The 24,638-nt window shown below is 38.5% G+C and overlaps 1 protein-coding gene across 1 annotated transcript in view; it reads left to right on the top strand.

The window, feature by feature from the left end:
* Window positions 1-24,638, top strand: part of TRIP12 (thyroid hormone receptor interactor 12) — a 153,294-nt gene that overhangs the window by 42,504 nt on the left and 86,152 nt on the right. The window contains exons 2-5 of the mRNA XM_068967672.1: window positions 5,467-5,613; window positions 20,526-20,651; window positions 21,486-22,141; window positions 22,229-22,288. Of these exons, the coding sequence (XP_068823773.1) occupies window positions 5,516-5,613; window positions 20,526-20,651; window positions 21,486-22,141; window positions 22,229-22,288 (940 nt within the window). The 5' untranslated portion in view covers window positions 5,467-5,515. The remainder of the gene's footprint in view (window positions 1-5,466; window positions 5,614-20,525; window positions 20,652-21,485; window positions 22,142-22,228; window positions 22,289-24,638) is intronic.

The raw sequence follows: 24,638 nt of genomic DNA, 5'->3' as shown, positions 1-24,638 counted from the left end.
GAAGTGGTAAAACTTCCTGGATGAATTCTGAAATAGGATGGGTCTTTTATTTAGTTCTTGGTGGTGGTGGTTTAGTTGCTAATTTGTGTCCTACTCTTGTGACCCCATGGACTGCATGCAGCCTGCCAGGCTCCTCTGTCCATGGGATTGTCCCAGCAAAAATACTGGACTGGGTTGCCATTTTCTTCTCTAAGGGATCTTCTGGACTCAGGGATCAAACCTAGGTCTTCTGCATTGCAGGCAGTCTCCTGCATTGCAGCAGATTCTTTACTATCTGAGCCACCAGGGAAGCCATACAAGGTCATACATTTTGTTGATACTAGAGTTAAGATCTGAACTCAGTCAGAGACAGTTTGACACAAGAGCCCAACGTTTGTAATCAAATGACCTACCTTATTGCTTTCAAAAAATAGGTAACAAAAATTACTCCTTTCATCTCAGACCCAGTCCTCTTTCTCAGAGTCAGTCAGTACCATCTTCAGGGGGATATGTTTCAGGATCTTTAGTAGATTCTTGAAGCCGTAGGTAGTGCTGAGTTCTGTACATCTACTGTGCTTTTCTTATACTAATGGGTGGGGAGCATATATATAGTGGACGCAGCAGATAGAGGGATGATTCACATTCTGAGTGGGACAGACACGGATGGCATGTGGTTTCACCAGCTATTTGAAATTGAAAACTTTACTTTGAAAATTGTAATTGAAAAGTTTAATTTGAAAATTATAGTTGAATACTAATTTTTAATTCAATATTTTTCTACCATGGCTGATCAGGTAGGTAACTGAAACCATGGAAAGTGAAACTGGTGATGAGGCTGGAGGGGAGGGGTTAAATTAACAATGTCTGTTTTATGAATTTATTTCTACCAATTTTTAATGTGTAAATAATACGTAAATATACATATGCAAACCTTCTAAATTTATATCTGCAGTTCAGTTCAGTTGCTCAGTCGTGTCCGACTCTTTGTGACCCCATGAATTGCAGCACGCCAGGCCTCCCTGTCCATCACCATCTCCCGGAGTTCACTCAGACTCATGTCCATCGAGTCCGTGATGCCATCCAGCCATCTCATCCTCTGTCGTCCCCTTCTCCTCCTGCCCCCAATCCCTCCCAGCATCAGAGTCTTTTCCAATGAGTCAACTCTTCCCATGAAGGGGCCAAAATACTGGAGTTTCAGCTTTAGCATCATTCCTTCCAAAGAAATCCCAGGGTTGATCTCCTTCAGAATGGACTGGTTGGATCTCCTTGCAGTCCAAGGGACTCTCCAGAGTCTTCTCCAACACCACTGTTCAAAAGCATCAATTCTTCAGCGCTCAGCCTTCTTCACAGTCCAACTTTCACATCCATACATGACCACAGGAAAAACCATAGCCTTGACTAGATGGACCTTTGTTGGCAAAGTAATGTCTCTGCTTTTGAATATGCTGTCTAGGTTGGTCATAACTTTTCTTCCAAGGAGTAAGCATCTTTTAATTTCATGGCTGCAGACACCACCTGCAGTGATTTTGGAGCCCCCCAAAATAAAGTCTGACACTGTTTCCACTGTTTCCCCATCTATTCCCATGAAGTGATGGGACCAGATGCCATGATCTTCGTTTTCTGAATGTTGAGCTTTAAGCCAACTTTTTCGCTTTCCTCTTTCACTTTCATCAAGAGGCTTTTTAGTTCCTCTTCACCCTCTGCCAGAATGTGGTCCACTGGAGAAGGGAATGGCAAGCCACTTCAGTATTCTTGCCTTGAGAACCCCATGAACAGTATGAAAAGGCAAAATGATAGGATACCAAAAGAGGAACTCCCCAGGTTACTAGGTGCCCAATATGCTACTGGATATCAGTGGAGAAATAACTCCAGAAAGAATGAAGGGATGGAGCGAAAGCAAAAACAACACCCAGTTGTGGATGTGACTGGTGATAGAAAGCAAGATCCGATGCTGTAAAGAGCAATATTGCTTAGGAACCTGGAATGTCAGGTCCATGAATCAAGGCAAATTGGAAGTGGTCAAACGAGATGACAAGGGTGAATGTCGACATTCTAGGAGTCAGCGAACTAAAATGGACTGGAATGGGTGAACTTAACTCAGATGACCATCATATCTACTACTGCGGGCAGGAATCCCTCAGAAGAAATGGAGTAGCCATCATGATCAACAGAAGAGTCCGAAATGCAGTACTTGGATGCAATCTCAAAAACGACAGAATGATCTCTGTTGGTCTCCAAGGCAAACCATTCAATATCACAGTAATGCAAGTCTATGCCCCAACCAGTAATACTGAAGAAGCTGAAGTTGAACGGTTTTATGAAGACCTCCAAGCCCTTTTAGAACTAACACCAAAAAAAGATGTCCTTTTCATTCTAGGGGACTGGAATGCTAAAGTAGGAAATCAAGAAACACCTGGAGTAACAGGCAGATTTGGCCTTGGAATGTGGAATGAAGCAGGGCAAAGACTAATAGAGTTTTTCCAAGAAAATGCACTGGTCATAGCAATCACCCTCTTCCAACAACACAAGAGAAGATTCTACACATGGACATCACCAGATGGTCAACACCAAAATCAGATTGATTATATTCTTTGCAGTCAAGGATGGAGAAGCTCTATACAGTCGACAACAGCAAGACCAGGAGCTGACTGTGGCTCAGATCATGAACTCCTTATTACCAAATTCAGACTCAAATTGAAGAAAGGGAAAACCACTAGACCATTCAGGTATGATCTAAATCAAATCCCTTATGATTATACAGTGGAAGTGAGAAATAGATTTAAGGGCCTAGATCTGATAGATAGAGTGCCTGAAGACCATGGAATGAGGTTCGTGACATTGTACAGGAGACAGGGATCAAGACCATCCCCATGGAAAAGAAATGCAAAAAAGCAAAATGGCTGTCTGGGCAGGCTTTACAAATAGCTGTGAAGAGAAGCAAAAAGCAAAGGAGAAAAGGAAAGATATAAGCATCTGAATGCAGAGTTCCAAAGAATAGCAAAGAGAGATAAGAAAGCCTTCCTCAGTGATCAATGCCAAGAAATAGAGGAAAAGAACAGAATGGGAAAGACTAGAGATCTCTTCAAGAAAATTAGAGATACCAAGGGAACATTTCATGCAAAGATGGGCTTGATAAAGGACAGAAATGGTCTGGACCTAACAGAAGCAGAAGATACTAAGAAGAGGTGGCAAGAATACACGGAAGAACTGTACAAAAAAGATCTTCACGACCCAGATAATCATGATGTTATCACTAATCTAGAGCCAGAACATCTTGGAATATGAAGTCAAGTGGGCCTTAGAAAGCATCACTATGAACAAAGCTAGTGGAGGTGATGGAATTCCAGTTGAGCTATTTCAAATCCTGGAAGATGATGCTGTGAAAGTGCTGCTCTCAGTATGCCAGCAAATTTGGAAAACTCAGCAGTGTCCACAGGACTGGAAGAGGTCAATTCATTCCAATCCCAAAGAAAGGCAATGCCCAAGAATGCTTAAACTACCGCACAGTTGCACTCATCTCACATGCTAGTAAAGTAATGCTCAAAATTCTCCAAGCCAGGCTTCAGCAATACGTGAACCGTGAACTTCCAGATGTTCAAGCTGGTTTTAGAAAAGGCAGAGGAACCAGAGATCAAATTGCCAACATCCGCTGGTCATGGACAAAGCAAAAGAGTTCCAGAAAAACATCTACTTCTGCTTTATTGACTATGCCAAAGCCTTTGACTGTGAATCACAATAAACTGTGGAAAATTCTGAAAGAGATGGGAATACCAGAGCGCCTAACCTGCGTCTTGAGAAACCTGTATGCAGGTCAGGAATCAACAGTTAGACCTTGACATGGAACAACAGACTGGTTCCAAATAGGAAAAGGAGTACGTCAAGGGTGTATATTGTCACCTGGCTTATTTATTTATATGTACACATAGATGGAAATTATACTGTTTTTCCTGTAGCATATCTGGGAGCGACCTTTCCATCAGTTCATGTAAATTGAACTTTGCTCTTTCTTTTTTAATGTTTGCATAGTATTTTCTCTTTTTTTCTTTATAAAATTGAGAGTAATTCTATTAGTAATTTGAACCTTCTGACCAAAGTTTATTTAGTATATTAATTGGTGGCGTGGTAATGTGTGATAGAAATAGCCCTTTTCTATTGAATTGGGTCAGTATGTGACTCAAAAGAAAACCCACTTTGCTGTTACAGTGGATGGAAATCTCTTAAAATCCAGGAATAGATGGAGTTTTGATTAATTTATATTCCTTTTGGCACAACTCTTGTAATGTCATATGATTAGTCCTTCTGTTCCCTCCCCAATAAATAGAAGTTAACTGAAGAACTGTACTTGGAATTTGACTGGAGACTTAAAAATAGTGTCAGATTTGACTTATAAAAATTGCAGTTTTTTATCTCTCTCTAGTAACTTTGACCTATTTTATCAGCTAAACTTATTTTCTTTGAGTATCAGCTTTTTTCCCTGTGTATTAGTTTCTTATAGAAAGATAAAAAGTACAAAGAAATTAAGAACTCTGTTTTGAACTAAATTGTTATTACATTTACAAATTATGTTCACAAATTTCTTACTGCTAACATCTCCCTGAGGTAGATGATAACTGATTTTACAAAAGAGGTAAACAAATCTAGAGGGCAAGTTTCTTGTCTGGAGTCAGAGCCAGCACAGCTGATGTTGAAATCCAGGTGATCTGGGGCCATTTCTCAGTTTACTGTACTTGAGCTGCTTTTTCCTGGTTTCTCCATTAAGATATTACAGCTTTGCCATTTCCTTTGTATTCGTGGTTTCATTTGGCCACAGCAGTACTGTGAAGTACCCATGGCATATATTGTTTCTAGTCTGTGGCTGGGGAATCTGAGGCTAGAGGTTGTGGATTGTACAAAGGCAGACTCCTTTAAAACCTGTTCTGTGACACGACTTCAGCCAAGGTGTTACGACTTTAGATGCAATGCCCCTTTCTTTGACTAGAAATGTGGAAACAAAGATTTCTACTTTTTTTTTTTTTGAATTGGGAGTTTCTTGGCCATTCCATGAGAAATACAAGTAGATTTTAGCTGGTGGGTTCTGGACTTAATGCTTTGAATTTGATGTAGTCCTGACAGTTTATGGGGCTTCCCTGGTGGCTCAGATGGTAAAGACTCTGCAATGTGGAGAGACCTGGATTCGATCCCTGGGTTGGAAAGATCCCCTGGGGAAGGAGCTGGCAACCCACTCCAATATTCTTGCCTGGAAAATCCCCATGGGCAGAGGAGCCTGTGGGCTATAGTCCATGGGGTCACAAAGAATCAGACATGACAGAGCAACACTTTATGACACCTTAATCGACCGGACTTCAGAGTTTAAGACAGTGCAGCGTTGGTGAAGACTGTCTGATCAAACTGTATATATAGAGTTTCCTCTATTACGGTTCCTTCATTTTTGGTGTTGTATCATATATAGTTGACTTTTTTTTTCCTCTCTCTTTTTATCCCTTTTAGTGAATGGTAGTGTCTAGAAAGGGTATGTCCCTTCAAGAGAGAGGTGCCAATGTCCAACCGGCCTAATAACAATCCAGGGGGGTCACTGCGACGTTCACAGAGGAACACTGCCGGGGCCCAACCACAAGACGACTCGATAGGAGGAAGGTATGTATTTAATGGTAATTTGAAAAGAAACTGGTATTAAAGAAAGTTTTTTTAAAACCTCACTATGTGGACCAGAGCTTAAATGGTTCACTGTAAATGGGAATTTCTTTTCCAGTTTTTGAGCTAGGTAGCACAAAACTGGAATTCAGAGTGATTATTTAATCATCCTCACCCCCACCCCCAGGCTCAAGAAATAGTTCTCAGTCATTTTCAAAACTTGAATCTCTGGTTTGTTACCATGTGGCACATCATGCTTTGTTGGCCTCTTCTTTCTCCTCACTGTCTTATACACAGGCTACAACATACCTTTCAACCATTTGTGATCCCTTCCTTCATGTGTGTTGTGACTTGGTTTATTTACCTTATTTGAAAGGAACCTTCATTTGTTTTAAGATCTTGAGTTTTGTTACCTAGCTTTTGAGTTTTTTTCCCATCTTGTTTTTTGACAACACATGGATACTGACAGGCTGGTGAGGTTGTCTGTTAGCATATCCATTCTCAGTGTTTGATGTTGAGTTGGTCTTTTTTAGTTGGAGTCGTTGTATAGGGGGTAATATGAAGAATCAGATACATTCTGCTGCATGTTGAATTCCATGTCTCATTTAGCTAAGTACTCTCATTTTATGCATAACATACTCAGATTTGCTTGGACCTACTTTTCCAGTGCATCATAGATTAAAGTAGATTGTGGCTAAACTCTAATAAGGTTACCTTATGCAGCATTTTGAGGCATTATCATGTATATATTGTCTTGTTTAGTCACTAAGTCATGTCCAACTGTTAGTGACCCCATGACTGTAGCCCACCAGAATCCATGGAATTTCCCAGGCAATAATGCTGGAGTGAGTTGCTATTTCCTTCTCCAGTATATTGCTGAGTAAAATATATATAAAATTTATATATAATTTATAAATATATATTTGTAAAAGGTAAATGTCAAATATAAAGAAGAAATTGAAGTACATCTTGCTCATGTCAGGCTATTTTAGTGGTTGAACATTTGGACATTGGGCTAGGACAGTTTGTGTGTAATTTTTGTCTCTTGTGAAATAGCTGTGTGTCCTTTGTTATATATCCTTCAGAAATCCTCAGTTTTGTTTTTTTTTTTAGTCCATACAGTGAGGATACTTATTTTACAGGGTTATTAGTTAATTTCAGTATTACAGTATGTTAAACTTATAGAACAATGCTTAGTACAGAGTTTTGTTCTAAATTTTTGCTTTTTTTACATTTACATTTAAATGTAAATCTAAATGTAAATAAAGCGGCATACTTTGTTTATGCTGCTGATTAGAAAATATCAACCCCCATTACAAAAATGTTACATATTTTAGAGAACTTGGAAAATACAGGGAAGCATAAAGAAAAACGTCCTATTTTCACAGTCCACTTAGAATCACTGCTAGCCTTGACCCATTCCTCCATGTGCGTGCACGTGCGTGTGCTTAGTGGTTCATTTGTGTCATAGCTCCCCAGGCTCCTCTGTTCGTGATATTTCCCAGGCAAGAATACTGGAGTGGTTGCCATTTCCTTCTCCAGGGGGATCTTCCCCACCCTAGGGATCGAACCTACATCTCCTGTGTCTCCTGCATCCCAGACGGATTCTTGACCCGCTGAGCTGTTCTAGATGTCCATGCATAAACATATAAGTTACTTGTACTTTTCAAATGGAGTTTTGTACATATTAATCCTCAGGTTATGCTTAGACTCTTGATATGATTGACGAACATTTTGCACTGTCATGCAGTATATTACTTGTAAATCCAGTGATGTTTCAGCACCATTATCTTTCTTGCACGTCAATAATAGGGAAAATTACTTAAATATTCTCTTGTATTATGTATTTAAAAATGTGAGTGGAAAACAAATAGACACAGTTAATTCTAGTTGATTAAGATGCATTGGCTTTAATAGTGAAGTTGTGCTCAAGATTGAATTCAATTAGATGTGTAGAATGGATCGTTCCCTAAAGTTTATGTGCTTTAAGCCAGTCAATGATAACTGCTCAATTGATGGAAAATAATGAAATTTAAGTTTCTTTGGAATGGCAGAAACATGCCAAAATACATAAAGCAAGGTGTAATTAAGAGTTTTTGTAAAACTTGAATCCTTCCTCCCTTTCAGTAATGCAGCCTCATTTCATCTGTCACGATTTCAACTTTTATGTCTTCAAGAAATATTTCCTGGCAAAAATAGTATGCAAAAGTCTAGTATCATATGTGTTGTTTCCTGTCTTTAAAAATCATGTAAAAACATGACTTTTAAAGTCTTCATGTCTAGTGTGGTTAATACCATAATTTAGTAATATTGGGACTTCCCCGGTGGCTCAGACGGTAAAGCGTCTGCCCACAATTTGGGAGACCCGGGTTCGATCCCTGTATTGGAAAGATCCCCTGGAGAAGGAAATGGCAACCCACTCCAGTACTCTTGCCTGGAAAATCCCATGGACAGAGGAGCGTGGTAGGGTACAGTCCATGTGGTCACTAAGAGTCGGATACGGCTGAGTGACTTCACTTAGTGATATTGATTGCTTAGGTGTTTCCTGTTTTTATGGGGAGAAGTATAATTATGATCAGTACGTAGGAATTTGGAACTTCCGCCAAAAAGTCTAATCATTTTGGCTAACAGTGCAAATGAGAGTATATTTGCACATCTGAATCTCATTTTGCCATTTTAGCAAGGTTGATACTTGTGTTTGTGCTAGATTGTCAGGACTGGAAGGGACCTCAAACCCCAGACTGACTTGTGAAGCCCCAATGGAGTGTGCTGTAGTACCAGTTATGTAACTTCTGAGAAACCTCTCCAGGGATGTTGAGTGAGAGGATTGGCATTAATTGGGAGAGAGCAGTTGTAACTGTATTTTCCATTCTTTTAACCTGATTCCTGTTGCCTAGCTTTCCTAAGTAAAATACTACTATTATTGTGACTTTCGTTTCCAAAACACAGTGGCTTTGGTCTTGTGGGTGTATTCACAGTGGTCCAGTGATTGAAACATTGGCAACAATAACAGCATCTACTCCAGCAGATCTACATGTTCTTTCACTCTGAGACTCACAGAAATTGTGTGCTAGCGAATACGAAGTCCCTGTTTTATAAATGCTTTCTCAGCTTGACACAGCTGCTGTGTAGAGACAGGGCTTGATTCTGGACTGCTTCACTCTCCAGTCCGATTCCTTTCTTTATGCCAACTGTTCTTATTGCACAAACTACTTGATCCAGATGATGAAAGACTTAGAGGAGGGCGTGAAGTACTTAACAACTGAGTTATTTAACTCTTTGAGTTTAGAATTTAAGTTTTTTCCCTCCTAGAATTTCTTACTTCATTCATTTTTGATTTGCTCTGTTTCCTTCCCGACTTGGGTGAATGTGTCCTTTTTTGTGTAGCTTCCTTTCTGTGACCACTTTGTCTTTTTCCCAAATCAAGGTCACTTACCTTTTTTGCCTAAAGAAGAAAAGGTTTAGTCCATTCATAAGGTAAAAGAAACTTGGATCTTTGGGATATATTTATTTTCTCTTGATTATTCCCTCTTTTGTTTTTCACCCATTCTTCATCTCTCTTCCTAATGAAAGTAGATATCTTCCCCCTCTTCTGTGGTTTTTCTCTTCTCCCTTCTTCCATAATTTGTTGGGCTACTATTGATCTGTTCCTCTCTGTGTGTTCTCTTTCTTCTTCAGGAAATCCTTCATCTCTTCTACTTGTGTGTGGGCTTGCTCTGAGAGATATTACCTAGCCTTCCCACTGCTAGCACAGGTATTTGCAGGCTATCCCTCCATTTTGGCCATTAATTAGCATTTTCATTAGCATTTTTTTTGTTTTTCTCAAATGTCAATGGTAGGATTGAATTCAGTTTTATAGCAACCCTCAGTTAAGGTTGCTGTAATGAAGGTTTGTTTGACTTTGTTATAAAAACACAGCATGATGAGAACAGAAAATTGGATGCTTCAGGAGAATTAAAGAATTAAGATAAATTTAATCTTTTTACCCAGAGATAATGATGGTTCCTATTTCTACTCCATGATTTGAACTATCCCTCATTTTTTTTGTGTAAAATATATTACTTCCATGCCTATCACATTTGAGTATGATTCTGATTTTAGTGAGTCAGATTCCTGCAATAGGTTCATAGGATCCAAGGATATGAATTATTTTGAAGACTTTTATTTTTGGTGCTGCATGACATATGAGATCTTAGTTCCCCTACCAGGGATTGAGTCCATGTCCCCTGCATTGAAAGCACAGAGTCTTAACCACTGGACCTCCAGGGAAGTCCCTGAAGACTTTTTTAACAGAATGCTAAATTGTCTTTCAGAAAGACTAAATCAATTTGGTTTTTTTTTTCTTGTTTTGATTAAACCAATTTATACTCCTACTAACACTTTGTGAGACTGCCTAGTTCTTCAAATCCTGGTCAAACAGCATACCATTTTTAGTAGAAGTTTGTGGGCAAAAGGGATTCCTTTGGTTAAAGTTACTGTTTCTTTGGTTACCATAGAGTTGAAGGTCTTCCCCACATAGTGGCCATTTTTATATATTTTGTGAGTTGTCATAGTGTCCCTTTTCTCTTTTAATTTTGAGGATGTTTGTTCTTTTATTAGAACCCTTTATGAAAAGGGACTCAACCTACAGAGATAGGCTACTATTTTTTATTACTTGTTCTAGTACTAATTTATAGGAGATTTTAAATTTAGGTAGTCAGGTATATCAGCTCTTTGTTTCTTTTCTTCCTTTGCTTTCTCCCAGAATAAAATTTTCTTCTCAGTTCTGTCAGTGTTTGTTTTTTTTTAATGGTGTGAAAAAATGCCTGAATCCAATCCACTCCACCTTCGCACTCCCATTACAAAATTTGTCTGCAGAGCTTTACTAGTTATTTATTACTGAGTAATATATTATGAGATCTAGAGGTTATTGTTTTCTGTTAACATTGCAAAGCAGGGAGTTTTCAAAGCCAGGGTTAACTTTATAGAAGATACAGATTTGTATTAATATTTTGCTTAAAAAATTATTTCAAAGGGTTGGGATACAGAAAAACACAAAAAAGAAAATAAATATCATCCAGAGATTAAGTCTGTTTTGACTTTTGTCTGTCTTTATTTTGGTGACAGGAATCTTAGTTCCCTGATCAGTTACTGAATCTGTGCCCCCTGCAATAGAAGCGAGGAGTCTTAACCACTGGACCTCTAGGGAATTCCGTATATGTCTTTAAAGCACCATTTAGCATGTAGCTGATTACAATGTAAATACTTTTAGATCCTACTATTTTTTCCACTCAGTATCCCAACATGAACATTTCCTCTTATCATTATGATTTTTTGGCAGTTGTTTACAAATGGTCACATGATTTGCTGAATCAATGTGCAGTATTTTCCACTATTAATTTTCATTTTTTGGATAGTTAGATGGTTGCAGTGGGAAAAGTTTTTGCTTGTGCTTAGATGTTTGCAATTTTGGTATCTCTCAAGGAATATGTTCCAAGGAATGAAATTGCTTCGTCAGAGTGAGTTTTTTATAGTCAACTTATTTCACATAAATCTTTTGCCCTCCAATTTACTTATCACCATCAGGAAAAAAAAGTGCATTTTCTCATTGTTCCGTTTGTGTTATTTCCATTTCCATTTTCCTGCTAATTTGATATGGAAAGATTGCATTAATTTCATTTTATTGGTGTTTCTACAGTAATGAGATGTTAAACCTAGAAAAATAGGCTTAAGGAGTGAGAGCTGAGTGAGAGTACTTCTTGATGTAAATGTGCTAATAATAAGTTTTCCTATTTTGTTTATGTCCCTTTGAACCCCGCTATACAGGAGAACTGACCTTTTAATTTATTCATCTGAGATTAGGGCTTCCCTGGTGGCTGTGATGGTAAAGAATCTGCCTGCTCTGTGGGACACCCAGTTTCCATCCCTAGTTCGGGAAGATCCGTTGGAGAAGGGAATGGCTCCTCACTCCAGTGTTCTTGCCTGGAGAATTCCATGGACAGAGGAGCCTGGCGGGCTATCTAGTCCATGAGGGTCACAAAGAATTGGTCATGGTTGAGTCACTTAACGCTTTCTCTTGTGTAATGATATCCTTCAGTTCTTCACCCATGTGTTTTGCATGATAGTTAATCTTTTCCACAGTGATTTTACTCTGCCCCAGGTCCCCCATTGTTGTTTTTCAGTCACTAAGTCAGTCGTGTTCAACTCTTCAGACTGCAGCATGCCACTCCTCTGTCCTGCACTATCTCCTGGAGTTTGCTCAGATTAATGTCCATTGAGTTGGAATGCTTTCTGACCATCTCATTCTCTGTCGTCCCCTTCTCCTTCCACTTTCAATCTTTCTCAGCATCAGGGTCTTTTCAAATGAGTGAGTTCTTCACACCAGGTGGCGAAAGTATTGGAGCTTCAGCTTTAGCATCAGTCCTTGCAATGAATATTCAGGACTGATTTAGGATTGATTGGTTTGATCTCCTTGCAGTCCAAGGGACTCTCAAGAATCTTCTCCAGCACCACAGTTCAAAAGCATCAATTCTTTGTTGCTCAGCCTTGTTTATGGCCCAATTCTCACATCCATCCATGACTACTGGAAAAAGCATAGCTTTGACTATATAGACCTTGGCAAAGTAATGTCTTTGCTTTTTAATACCCTGTCTATGTTTGTCATAGCTTTCCTTCCAAGGATCTACCCATTGCCTTTTGCCAAAGCTGGGAGAATCTACAGTCATTTATTCTGAGTTCAGGGATGGTACTAGGGTGGTCACATGATCCAAGCTGGGAAAAATTGGAAGTGTTTGCCTTTCTGGTTGCAAAGGGCAGGTGTGAATCTGAAGTTGCCAGCTGTACGTCTCCTGCCTTATTTATGGAAGAAGATGGACAGAGAAAAGCAAATTTATTAGCGTATGTGTGATTAAAGTTCTGACTGGTTTCCATTCCTTAGTTTTTCAGATCTGTGCTGAATCTTTTCTCTAGGCTTGATTCTCTAACTCTTTTGATTGTGGAGATATGCATGCCTCATTTTAATAAAGCCTCTTTTTCTTTTTTGGCTTTAGAGTTTTAACAAGTCCTGCCTTAGTGTTCTTGGCAGTATAAACAGTGTAAGATGGTATTCATCCATTTGTAGAACATCATGCAACATGCTAGATAGCAGTTATAAAAATGAGAGTAGAATAGCCTTTGTCACAAGCAGTTTCCAGCTCAGTAAGGGAAATTGGCATGTAGGTGGTTATTGAAGTCAGAGAGATGTTTCTAATAATGGCCTCATGGATGCGGGCTTTGAAGGCTGAGGAAGCACTTGTAAAACATAGGGTACACCTCAGCCATGTTTGTCTTTACTTCAAAAGTAGAGTCATTAGTTACTTCCAGAGTAGATTTTAGTTCTTTTTTGTTTCTCTTGTTACTTTGTTCCCAAGTAGTAGGTGTTTAACAAATACTAGTGCTGAGATAAAGGGATTTATTTCCTTGGCATTTGTAGGTGCAGAAGTGTCACTTCTTTTATGGACATGGTCGTGAAAAGGTGATTGGAGTGACGGCAGAGTTGAAATAGAGCCCAGTTTAAACTGGTATGCTACAGGGATTATGCTGCGGTAACAGACAGCTCCTAAATATTAGCATATCATCTAGCCATTAGATTTGTTCCTCCTGGGTTGCCTGCAGGCCCTGCTCCATGTCTGCACTTCAGGTATTTGAGTATCACTGCTCTGGTGACAAGAGAAAGTGCTGAATTGCTTTCTGGCTGGCCAAGGCTTCCCTCAAGTGATCCGTTTCCACTCATGTTCCCTTGACCCAGAGCAAGTTACATGGCAGCATGTAACTTCCAGGTGGTTTGGCAGGTATTATCCTACCGTCTGCCTGGAAAGAAAGTGGAATATTTGTAAACAGCACCTGGTAGCTATCAGAGCTGTTAAACATCTGCACCAGACCATTTGTTTCCCTCAGTTCTCCTCAGTGCAGCATGCCCATGTAGTTGTGTGTTCTCTTCATTTCTTCTGCCTGATTAACCAGTATGGATGCCTTTTTAAATATTCGTTTTTTGATGTTCCTTCCATCTTTTTTGGTCCTGACCTTTGCTCAGTCAGATGGAAGCTTCTTCATCTTTGGGAGAAGGGAGACATGGTGTGATGTGAAAACGACTTTATTGTTTCTTATGATTAAATTGAAAACACTTCAGACAGTTTATACTAGAGTTGGCCAGGTAACTTGTCACGTACTCCTCTCAGTGAGGGCGAATCTACAGCGTAATTATTCACTTTGAGTTTCACCAGCAGAAGCGCATGTGCACACACTCTTCCACGTCTTGGGCTGCTTTGGTAATGCTGAGAAGGGTGGTGTATCCTCTCAGGCCTTGGGCTGGGAGGCAAGACTGACAGTGTTGCGTTCAGCGTGGTTGTCATGGCCTCAAGAGGAACAGAGGCTACTTTTTTCTAGGTAGAGGTTATGCACATTAGATTCTTAATAGTATCCTGTTATTTCTTGGACCAGTAAAGAAATATTTTATATACTGTGCAATTTTCCTTGCATTATAGATTATTTGCCTTTAACCATCAGGTGCGAAATTTTTCCCAGGTGTCACTTCTTAAGCATACTGGAAGCCTATAAGCCATCAGCTGCCGTGCATTATTTCATATCTTCACTGATGGTTTACTCTGATTCTCCTGTCCCTCAGTATTGAAGGAATCTGATGTCCCTCACCACTTTTGGCTAATGCTTTCTCAGTCTCAGAATGCTTTCCTAGAAGAGAAGAACGCTTTTCCTAGAAGAGTTATCAGTGCGACTAAAAAAATATATACAAATGTTTCTTCAGTAATTGAACAGCAAGTTATAACATCATATGTGAAAGACTAGAGCAAGGCGTAGCAAATCCTCTGCAGCATTCTCACCTGGAAAATCCCAGGGACAGAGGAGCCCGGCAGACTGCAGTCCATGGGGTCGCAAAGAGTCAGACATGACTGAAGCAACTTAGCACATGCAGTTGTGTCCGACACTTTGCAACCCCATGAACTGCAACATGCCAGGCGTCCCTGCCCATCACCAGCTCCTGGAGTTTACCTAATTCATGTCCATTGAGTCGGTGATGCCATCCAACCATCTCATCCTCTGTTGTCCCCTTCTCCTCCTGCAATCTATCCCAACGTCAGGGTCTTTTCTAATGAGTTGGCTCTTCACATAAGGTGGCCAAAGTACTGGAGCATCAGCATCAGCCCTTCCAGTGAATATCAGGGTTGATTTCCTTTAGGATTGACTGGTTTGGTTGTGTTGGAGAAGCTCTTGAGAGTCCCTTGGACTGCAAGGAGATCAAAGCAGTCAATTCCACTGTATAGCGTGTATAGTATAATGTAAGTATCTTTACTTTGATGCCCCTCTAGTATCTTGAATTAGGAAGTATATAAAATGCTTGCCTGCACAGTTTAGAAACATTGATATAATGTATGAGCATTTTACAAAGGTAACAATAAACAAGTAGAAGGAAAACAGTTGATAACAAAGTATTATCTCAGTAAGTAAATGCTTGGGTACTTGATGCAAGATGACACTATATTCATATGCTTGCATCTGTATTTTTATTTGTTGAATGTGACAACTGCAACAACAGACTTAAGCACTGTAAGCAGCATTTTTATTATAAACTTTTCCAAACTGATGCATGGCTTTTGATAAAGCTGCAAAAAAAGAAAATACAATCTTGTTGATTCCCATTCATTCTTGGAAAGCTTTAAGTATGTAGTAAGTAAAGTTGCTCAGTCGTGTCAGACTCTTTGTGACCCCATGGACTGTAGCCTACCAGGCTTCTCCATCCATGGGATTTTCCAGGCAAGAATACTGGAGTGGGTTGCCATTTCCTTCTCTAGGGGATCTTCCCAACCCAGGGATTGAACCCGGGTCTCCTGCATTGTAGGCAGACGCTTTACCGTCTAAGCCATCAGGGAATTCCTAAGTATGTGGAGGACCATGCAAAACAAATCTAAGCTGAGAAATTAATTATAAGCCCATTTTCCCCTTAGGTCATGATATCTTCTACCTCTGGTGCTTAACTGCTAAAAATGCCAATAGCACCACTGTTCCCCAAAATGGTTTGAAAATACTCCCTGGAGGAGGAACCACTATTTTTTTTTTCTTTTCTTTTTTAAAGACACTGTTTTGTAAGATAAATAAGGAGTTCTATATTAGAGAATTTTTGGAGCCAGCATTTTGCCATAACTCAACATAGGAACATTGGTCAGACTACTTCTGTTATGTGACTGAAATAGAAACTAGTACATTTTACAGGAGACATTAGTTGAGTTTAAGTGTTTTGAATGAACTTTCCATCTTGATTATTGAAAATCAGAGGCTTATTTATAACATGCATTTTATAGCATTATAAGCATGCATTTAATTTATAGAAGATAAAACTAAATGTTATAAATGTGCATGTAAAACGTAAAGGCATAAAAATGTCTGTGTATCTGTATGGACATACATACATTTGGAGGTGTAATTATATACCAAATCATTTCTGTTTGATAACACATCATGCTGGCACAGATAATAATTTCAAACAGAATCTGAGACCTGTAATACAAGGAATTAACTAGCTGCTTGTAATGAGCCGCTTTCCTCATTTTGCCTCCGATTAGATTAGGAATGTGCTCTTTGCTACCAGGTTTTGGCCTCTTTTAGATGTCTTCTGAACCAGAGTTGGTTTCTAATCTTTCAGGATACCAAAGATTTTACTAAAGCATAGTAAAAGTAAAGTTTCTAGAAGAGACAATCACTAGAGTTTGTCCTGGAAGTCACCACGAGGCATTTGAAACTTGGTTTCAAGTTAATCTTGAAAGCACACAACCAAGAGTTGATAATAGCATGCTCTTTTGCAGCACAGATTTCTTTAACCTGAATTGGCCCACATCCACTTGGAAATGATGTCAATATCCTGTGGAAATCGTGTTGGTTCAGAGGCAGTTTTTTCTGTAGTGTTAATATATGCACTGCAGTTGGGACAGACATTTCAATTAAAAGAGTAAGATTTGGAAATATATGTCCCTTTTATAAAATACATGGAAATGGTGCAGAAATGAGTTAAAGAAATCATTTAGTGCAAGAAATAGCTAGTTCAGTGGTTTCCAGAACCACCACACTTTGCACTGTTTAACACTCTCAGGAAGCTCAAAACCATTTATTTACTCTCCTATATTTATAAAGAAGGAAAATGAGAAAAAGGAAGTCTTCCCCAGAATTATATTTTTAATTTTGTCAAAGCTGGTCCTAAAAGAAAATACCTTAAAAGAGAAAGTACAAAAATACGACTCTAATGAGTGGACCATCTGTGATTATTGGTGCAAATGTTAGTGGAGGTTTAATCTTTAAATTGATGATATTTTTGTTAGGACTGTAACTGCAAAATAATATAGATTTGAATGCTGTGTTTCTAATCATATTTTCACTGTTAGTTTTAGTGGGTGATATTGCAGAGTATGAGGGTTTTTTTCCCCAGTAACATCCATAGGTTGAGAAGCTTCAGTCCCCACACCCATCCACCCAACTATCTTGGATTCTAATTCACTAAATGGACTCATTCTAGTGCTACTTAACAGTTTGTCCTGAATTTTACTATCTTGCGAATTTGATTTATAGTAGGTATAAATTTTACAGATCTTAAAGAGATCATGCTTTTCAATAAAAATTAATATTAAACATAAAGTTTGATAAATGAGGGAGTTGGTAAATGAGCTAACAGGCATGAAGACTCCTTTAGCACTGAATGCTGTTATATTCTCATTGGCTGTTCTAATTGGGCATTATAATTTTGTGGAGATTTCTTTACAGTGTCTGAGCATTAACAATTTATAAATGGGCATAATAAAATAGAGTCCCACTTTGGGAGGGCACACAATGTTACTTACAGTAACCATCTGGTTGCCTACTTCTCTTGTGGTAAGCCACTGGCCAGATCCAGCCTACTGCCTGCTTTTGTAAATAAAAATTTGGTTAGAACATAGCTGTGCCCATTTGTTTATGTGTTATTTATACCTGCTTCTGTGACACGTAGTACCACCACAAAACTGGAAGTATTTACTACCTTTTACAGAAAATATATTAGACAGTGCTGAACAATAGTCAGAGGGTCTTCCCTAGTGGCTCAGCAGTAAAGAATCTGCCTACAGTGCAGGAGATGAGGGTTTGATCTCTGAGTCTGGAGGATAGGAAATGGCAGCCCACTCCAGTATTCTTGCCTGGGAAAGCTCATGGACAGAGGAATCTGGCAGGCTACAATTCATGGGGTCGCAAGAATCGGGACAAAATCGAGCAGCTGAACCACCACCACCAAAGAATGGTCAGAAGGACATAAAGATCATTATTTTTTAATATTTAAAAATATTTGTTTCACCAGGCCTCAGTGAGAATATCACACCTAAAATAATTTTAGGAAAGTTATTACTCCAATCAGATCAGTATGGGATTGAAGCCAGTTTTGTGAGCCTCACTTTCTTGAATGATTGGACATCATTTTCTTTCTTTTTCTCCTCCCCTCCTTCTCTCCCCTTCCTCTTTCATACACATTGAGACTACCTGCTATGTTCTTTAGTTCCTTGAAGGTGATGAATAAGGGCGTGAAAACTGCAGGAGTGAGTTTGGGTGGCTATAAATTTCAATATGTTTTAAAACCAGAGAATGATTTATTTGGGTGGAGGAAAGGAAGACTGCTACCTCTACTGTGTGAGACTTACTGATACTTAGAAATATATTATGTCTTTTTTTTTTCTTTCTGGGATTGGCATTTAAATACTTAACTACTTGAACATTATCACAAAGTTGTCTAGCTTTGAACTGATAAGATTTTCTTTTAACATGATTTAAAAATTTTCAGGGAATATTTAAATTTTACTATGAAATGAATTAGAAATTGTGATTCATTTAAAAGATTACAGCAAACTTTAAAAAAAAATAAGAATGTAGAGAACCGGAATGACATAATTTATAAATATTATTCCAAGGATAGTAAATTGTATTCCATGGATAGTAAATTGTATACCTGAAAACAATATTTTACTTTCCTTTCTAAAAAGTAACTATGAAGTGATTTGAGAATTTGCTCAATCTTACTCCTTTAAAAAAGAGTTGTTGTTCAGTTGCTAAGTCGTGACTGTTTGGGACCCCATAAACTGAGCAAGCCAGGCTTCCCTGTGTTTCACTATTTCCTGGAGTTTGCTCAAACTGGTGTCCATTGAGTTGGTGATGCCATCCAATCATCTCATCCTCCTCCTCCCCTCAATCTTTGCCAGCCTCAGGGTCTTTTCCAGTGAGTTGATTCTTCGCAGCAGGTGGCTAAACTATCAGAACTCTCATATCTGAAACTAGAAATGAAACAAAAACAAAAGCAGCTTTTGGAAACTAAATCTCTTGATAAGAAACTCATGGGAGAAAGCAAAATATCAGTCTGCCAGTGTAAGAATATATAGGAAAAGTAAAGACTAAATTATAATATATAAAATTCTACAAGGTTCAGCTTGGATACACTCATATAACATATACCCTGGAAGGAAAAATCATCAAAGACTAAGATACATGAAAGCCTATAGGTTACTGTAGTTTTTTAGTAGTTGATCCAGTTAAATGTTTAGAGAATACTATTGTGTTATGGATTAGAACCTTAAAAAAGAAAATAATAGTATGAACCCGAGAAATATTCACTGAGAAGCTAATGTCCTATCTTCTTTCAAGAATCCAGTATTGAGTTCTTCTTCAAAAATGAAAGAAAACAAAGACATTGAGACTAGAAACCTTAGATTAACTTTTTGAAGAGGTGATGGAACATATATGATACATTGAGAACTGTATGGCATCCTGGTACATTTAGATGGAGTTGTCATATGAGGTGTTCGGTGACTTATTTCTAATTCCTTTGAGATCATGTTCAAAATGAAAGACTTGAAAAAAAATTTTAAACAAAATAAGCAGCTTTAGTATTAATGAAACTTTGTTGCTCTCATTAGAATATGCTTTTTTATGTTATTTACATGAAGGGTGGGTGTTGGCCATGAATTACAGAAGTTGAATCTATTAACCTTAATATTTCTCGTCTGAAACACTAGCTTTTCAAGGGTATATATTCATGCATGCTTCTTTTGCTTGTGTAAATCTCATGTGACCTTTGCCAGAGGTTAAAAAATCTTAACAACTGAAAAGTTTCTTCATATCCCTCAAACTTGCTCTTAAAACAGTGCAGCATCAGGATTTGAATTGCTATAAATATAATCCAACCATGTATCAATGGTACAATTGTTATGAATGTGTTTGGAATATTTTGTGGCAAATTCTTTATCTCTTTATCTAGGACTTGATTTTGGTGTACTTTCTACTAGTTAGTGCTTTAAATTCATAGTAAATATCACCATTGATTTCATGTAAGCTTGTTAACTGTTTTTAGTGCTTTTAATGATTTTCTGTGTAAAATCAGTTTGAGAATTGACTCTGTCCGCTTCTGCCTTTATTGTGCGAACCTGAATTACAATGCACAAGTCGGTGATGAGTATCATTGTAGGGATCACAAATTGCATTTACTGTAAACCCTTTAAGCTATTATAGTTACATTGTCTGTTAAAGGAGTGTTTAGATCTAAAGCCTAGATTTGTGTTTTGCAAAAATTGGACATATTTGAGTATCTTAATTGCTGAAAATTCATTATTGCTTAAGCAACTGTAATATTGCTATATGATATTAAGCAACTGGTTATAAAAAAAACCTTAACTCTTGGGTATTGAGGGGATTGGTTCTAAAAGGTAATTTCTTTGGCCAGATTATTTGATAGAATAATTGATTATAGAAATATTTGGGAAAAGGATAGGATCAATAATGAATTGGGAGGCTTTTTTTTTTTGGATGAAGAAATATTTCACTTTCAGTGTTGTATTTGCATCTCCTTTTCCTGATAGATTTCTGTTTTGGTTTTCCGCTGACAGGTCACATTTAGGGCAGGCAAAACATAAGGGATATAGCCCTCCTGAGAGTAGAAAATCTAATTCTAAGGCACCCAAAGTGCAGTCTAATACTACTTCTGAACTGTCAAGGGGACACCTTTCTAAAAGGTAAAACTTCACATTGCTTATCCATTTTTCAAGGCAGAGTTATTTGCATTTGAATCATTGCCTAATATTAAAACATACCAGGTTATGCCAAAATGTTGTGATATGTGTTTTCGCCATTCTGTGGATGTAACTTTTAGGAGGAACGGTGTATCACCTCTGCAGTGATGTCAATGCAACATCGCCTAGGCAGTGCTTTTATTCTCCTTGATCAGAGACCTGCAGGTTTCTCTCTTTGCCTGAGTTTCTCCTTTTGCTTGACAAACCATTACAGGCATCTGCAGTGCCATTTTAAAATCCATTTTTCTTGTTTTTTTTTTTTTAATTGTCAGTGATTTAAGATCTAACTGATAGGAGTCTTTAGAAAAGAATATAACTGTAAATATTTGATACCACAGTAAAAAACTTTTTAACCTTCATTTTATAAATGTGTATGTTAATGCTTATTTAAGCTGTAACAAGTTGCGCTTGTAAACAGTATCAAGATTTTAGTTTAAACTGGTTCTGAACTACCAAAAAAGCATCCTTTTTTTTGGTAATCCTAATTTTTGTGTTGTGATTAGGAGTATTGGTGTCAGTCATCTTTGGGCTAAAGAATGAACCTGACCTTTTAATATTTTACCCTCTAAAGTATCTCCCTGTCCGCTCTCCCCTTTATTTTTTTGCAGTGTTGAACCATTTGCAAGCCTGTGTTTGTTTAGTTACTAGACTTACCAGGAATACGTTAGCACTTAAAAAAATCTTATTTCCATGGACTTGAGAAATTAATGTAAGTGTATTAGGACAGGTTTTATGATGACGGGCTGATACTAACTCTTTTCTTATCTAACCTCTTAGAAGCTGCAGTTCGTCATCTGTTGTCATAGTCCCACAACCAGAGGATCCAGACAGAGCCAATACTTCAGAAAAGCAGAAAACGGGGCAGGTGCCTAAGAAAGACAATTCTCGAGGAGTGAAACGCAGTGCTAGTCCAGACTACAACAGGACCAATTCTCCTAGCTCTGCCAAAAAACCCAAAGCACTTCAGCATACTGAATCTCCCTCGGAAACGAGTAAGCCACATAGTAAGTCAAAGAAGAGACACTTAGACCAGGAGCCACAACTGAAATCTGCACCATCTCCATCCACGAGCAAGGCTCATACCAGAAAGAGTGGGGCCGCTGCTGGTTCACGGAGTCAGAAAAGAAAGAGGACAGAGAGTTCTTGTATAAAGAGTGCTTCTGTGTCTGAAGCCACTGGTGCCGAAGAGAGATCTGCAAAACCTACCAAGCTGGCTTCAAAATCGGCCGCCTCAGCCAAAGCTGGGTGTAGCACCATCACCGACTCGTCGTCCGCTGCCTCGACCTCCTCCTCGTCCTCTGCCGTTGCCTCGGCCTCTTCTGCTGTTCCACCAGGTGCCAGGGTGAAACAAGGAAAAGACCAGAACAAGGCCAGGCGTTCCCGCTCAGCATCCAGTCCCAGCCCCAGAAGAAGCAGCAGGGAAAAGGAACAGAGTAAAACTGGTGGCTCTTCAAAATTCGATTGGGCTGCTCGCTTCAGCCCTAAAGTTAGCCTTCCTAAAACAAAACTGTCTCTTCCAGGGTCTTCTAAGTCAGAGGCATCCAAACCTGGACCTTCCGGATTACAGGCCAAATTAGCAAGTAAGTTTACTGGAAAGGTTTTTTAATTAAAGAAAATTTCCTTTGGTTTGTCAGGTTTTCAAGTTCGGTGCATCCAAGGCAGTTTTAGATTTATTACTGTACCTGTATCTGTACATAACAGTGTCTAATAATTGATTTACCACATTTGGTTTTATGGAGATGGATAAGGAATGCTACCGCCTATTAGTAAATTGTTACATTTTAGTGTCTGTATCTTTATCTTTGCAGTGTTTGCTGCTTATTTTCTAATGTCAGAGTAGGGCAGCAAGTTAGTTTTTCTCCTTTAACCAGAAACATAACTCCTTGTTATGAGGTGGTTATGACCACAATTGGAGATCAAACATTCCTTTTTGGTATTGTACATTGTTGATGTGTGGAAACTGAGCTACATTATTAGAATATAAATGTACCTTAGTTTTAAACCTCATTCATAGGTAATATTTTATGGCCTTAAAGGAGTTTAGTTTAAAAATGAATACCTCAATGTTACAAGGCACTGGGCTATGGCTCCTAGGTAAATGGGGGAGCATTTTGCCTTCTTGAACAGTATAGTAGAGTAGAAAAAACTAATAATGTTTGACAATAATACATCCAAGCAAAGAAACTAGATAAGAGAAAGGTATCTTGAGGCACTTTTCTTCTCTCTCTTTTTTTTTTTTTAAAAAAAGAAAAGATCAACTTCAGGAAGCCAGATGTTCATTTTATTAAAACTGATTAGAAATGATGGGGACCCTCTTCAATTACGATTACTATAATGCTGAAGTGCCTTTTTTTTTTTTTCTATTTTGAGAAATCTAAAAGGCACAAATACAGAGAATAATACAGCACTTATCTATGATTTTTAAAGCATTTCATTTTTGTAATATTGAACCTGGAAGCTTGTTTTTGACCATCTTTTTTCCTTTTGAGCCCTCTTGGAAAATTTCAGATCCATGTTTTCATATGTGTAGACCATTTTTTGGCTATTAGAAGATTTTATACTGTGTCTACTTCTGTTGTGGTCAAAGTATCAGTCATATTGAATCAGCCTAACCTAGTGTTGAATCCACGCTGTTAGCTCTGTATAGTTGAATCCTGCAGTCAATAAACTATTAATCCAGTTGATTCAGTATTAGTGAAACTTTGGCCAGAATATTAGTAGACTATTATAAAATTTTATGTTTAATCTGTCTCATAGAGTTATTTGAAGGTAACTTCTTTGACTCTTAGGTCATAGAAACTGTTCTATTTGGTATTTTAAATACGCAGTGTGTGCGTGCATGCTTAGTTGCTCAAATTGTGTCCCACTCTGCAACCCCGTGGACAGTAACCAGCCAGGCTCCTCTATCTTCGGGATTCTCTAGCCGAGAATACTGCACTGGGTTTCCTCCTCCAGGGAATCTTCCTGCAGTAGGGATTGAACCCTTGTCTCCTGCATTTGCAGGCAGATTCTTTACCACTGAACTATTTGAATTTGAATTTAAATATTGGGTGAAGATTAGAATCTATATCTTAAAGTCAGAAGGAAATAAAAGTTCAATAAAAAGGGACAGCAGTTTGTCCACTGGTCCTGACAAGGCTTTCTTGAGAATTGACGTTATCTCCACCTTTATACCTCTTCTTGTGTCTGCTTTTTTTTATTATTATTTTTTACTTATTTTTATCTGCAGTGGATCCTCATTGCTGTGCACGGGTTGACTCTAGTTGCAGCAGGTTGGGGGGCTACTCTTCAGTTGCGGTGTGTGGTCTTGTCACTGCAGTGGCTTCTTTTGTTGCAGGGCACAGGCTCTAGGTCGTGTGGGCGCAGTAGTTTGGTGCAGGGGCTTAGTTGCTCTCGGAGGCATGTGGGATCCTCCTGGACCAAGGATCCAGCCCATGTCTTCTGCATTGGCAGGCAGATTCTCAGTCACTGGACCACAAAGGAAGTCCCTTCTGTCAGTGACTAACCAGCCAGATTCCCTTGGTTGTGCGGTTGCTCTCAAACAGAAAGCCCCAAGGTGTTGATGCTGCCACTGTGCCATAATGAAACCAAGCCCAGATATGCTGCTGTACTCACTGTACATGATCACATCTCACGGAGTAGTGTTTAAAACTCACTTCGTAATTTTTTTTCTTATATTCACAAACTCTGTGTGTTTTGTGGTCGCTGATATCACTTTCCCATTTTTATTGCCACCATCCTGCTTCTAAGCTCTAATTATAGCCTAAGCTGTTGAAACAAGAGACGGGAACCAGCATTTGTTTCACATTTAAAAGTGCCTAGTATTTTACAAATGCAATCTCATTTAATTTTCAGAAAAATCGGTGCTTGTTAATAGTTACTAAGGAAATGTATTCCAGGGAGGTGAAATAACTTGCCAGAGTAACATAT

Source organism: Capricornis sumatraensis, chromosome 3, assembly GCF_032405125.1.
Source record: "Capricornis sumatraensis isolate serow.1 chromosome 3, serow.2, whole genome shotgun sequence".
NCBI classification, from domain to species: domain Eukaryota; kingdom Metazoa; phylum Chordata; class Mammalia; order Artiodactyla; family Bovidae; genus Capricornis; species Capricornis sumatraensis.
The sequence above is the reverse complement of the archived record's forward strand: the minus strand, read 5'-3'. Positions and strand labels throughout refer to the sequence as shown.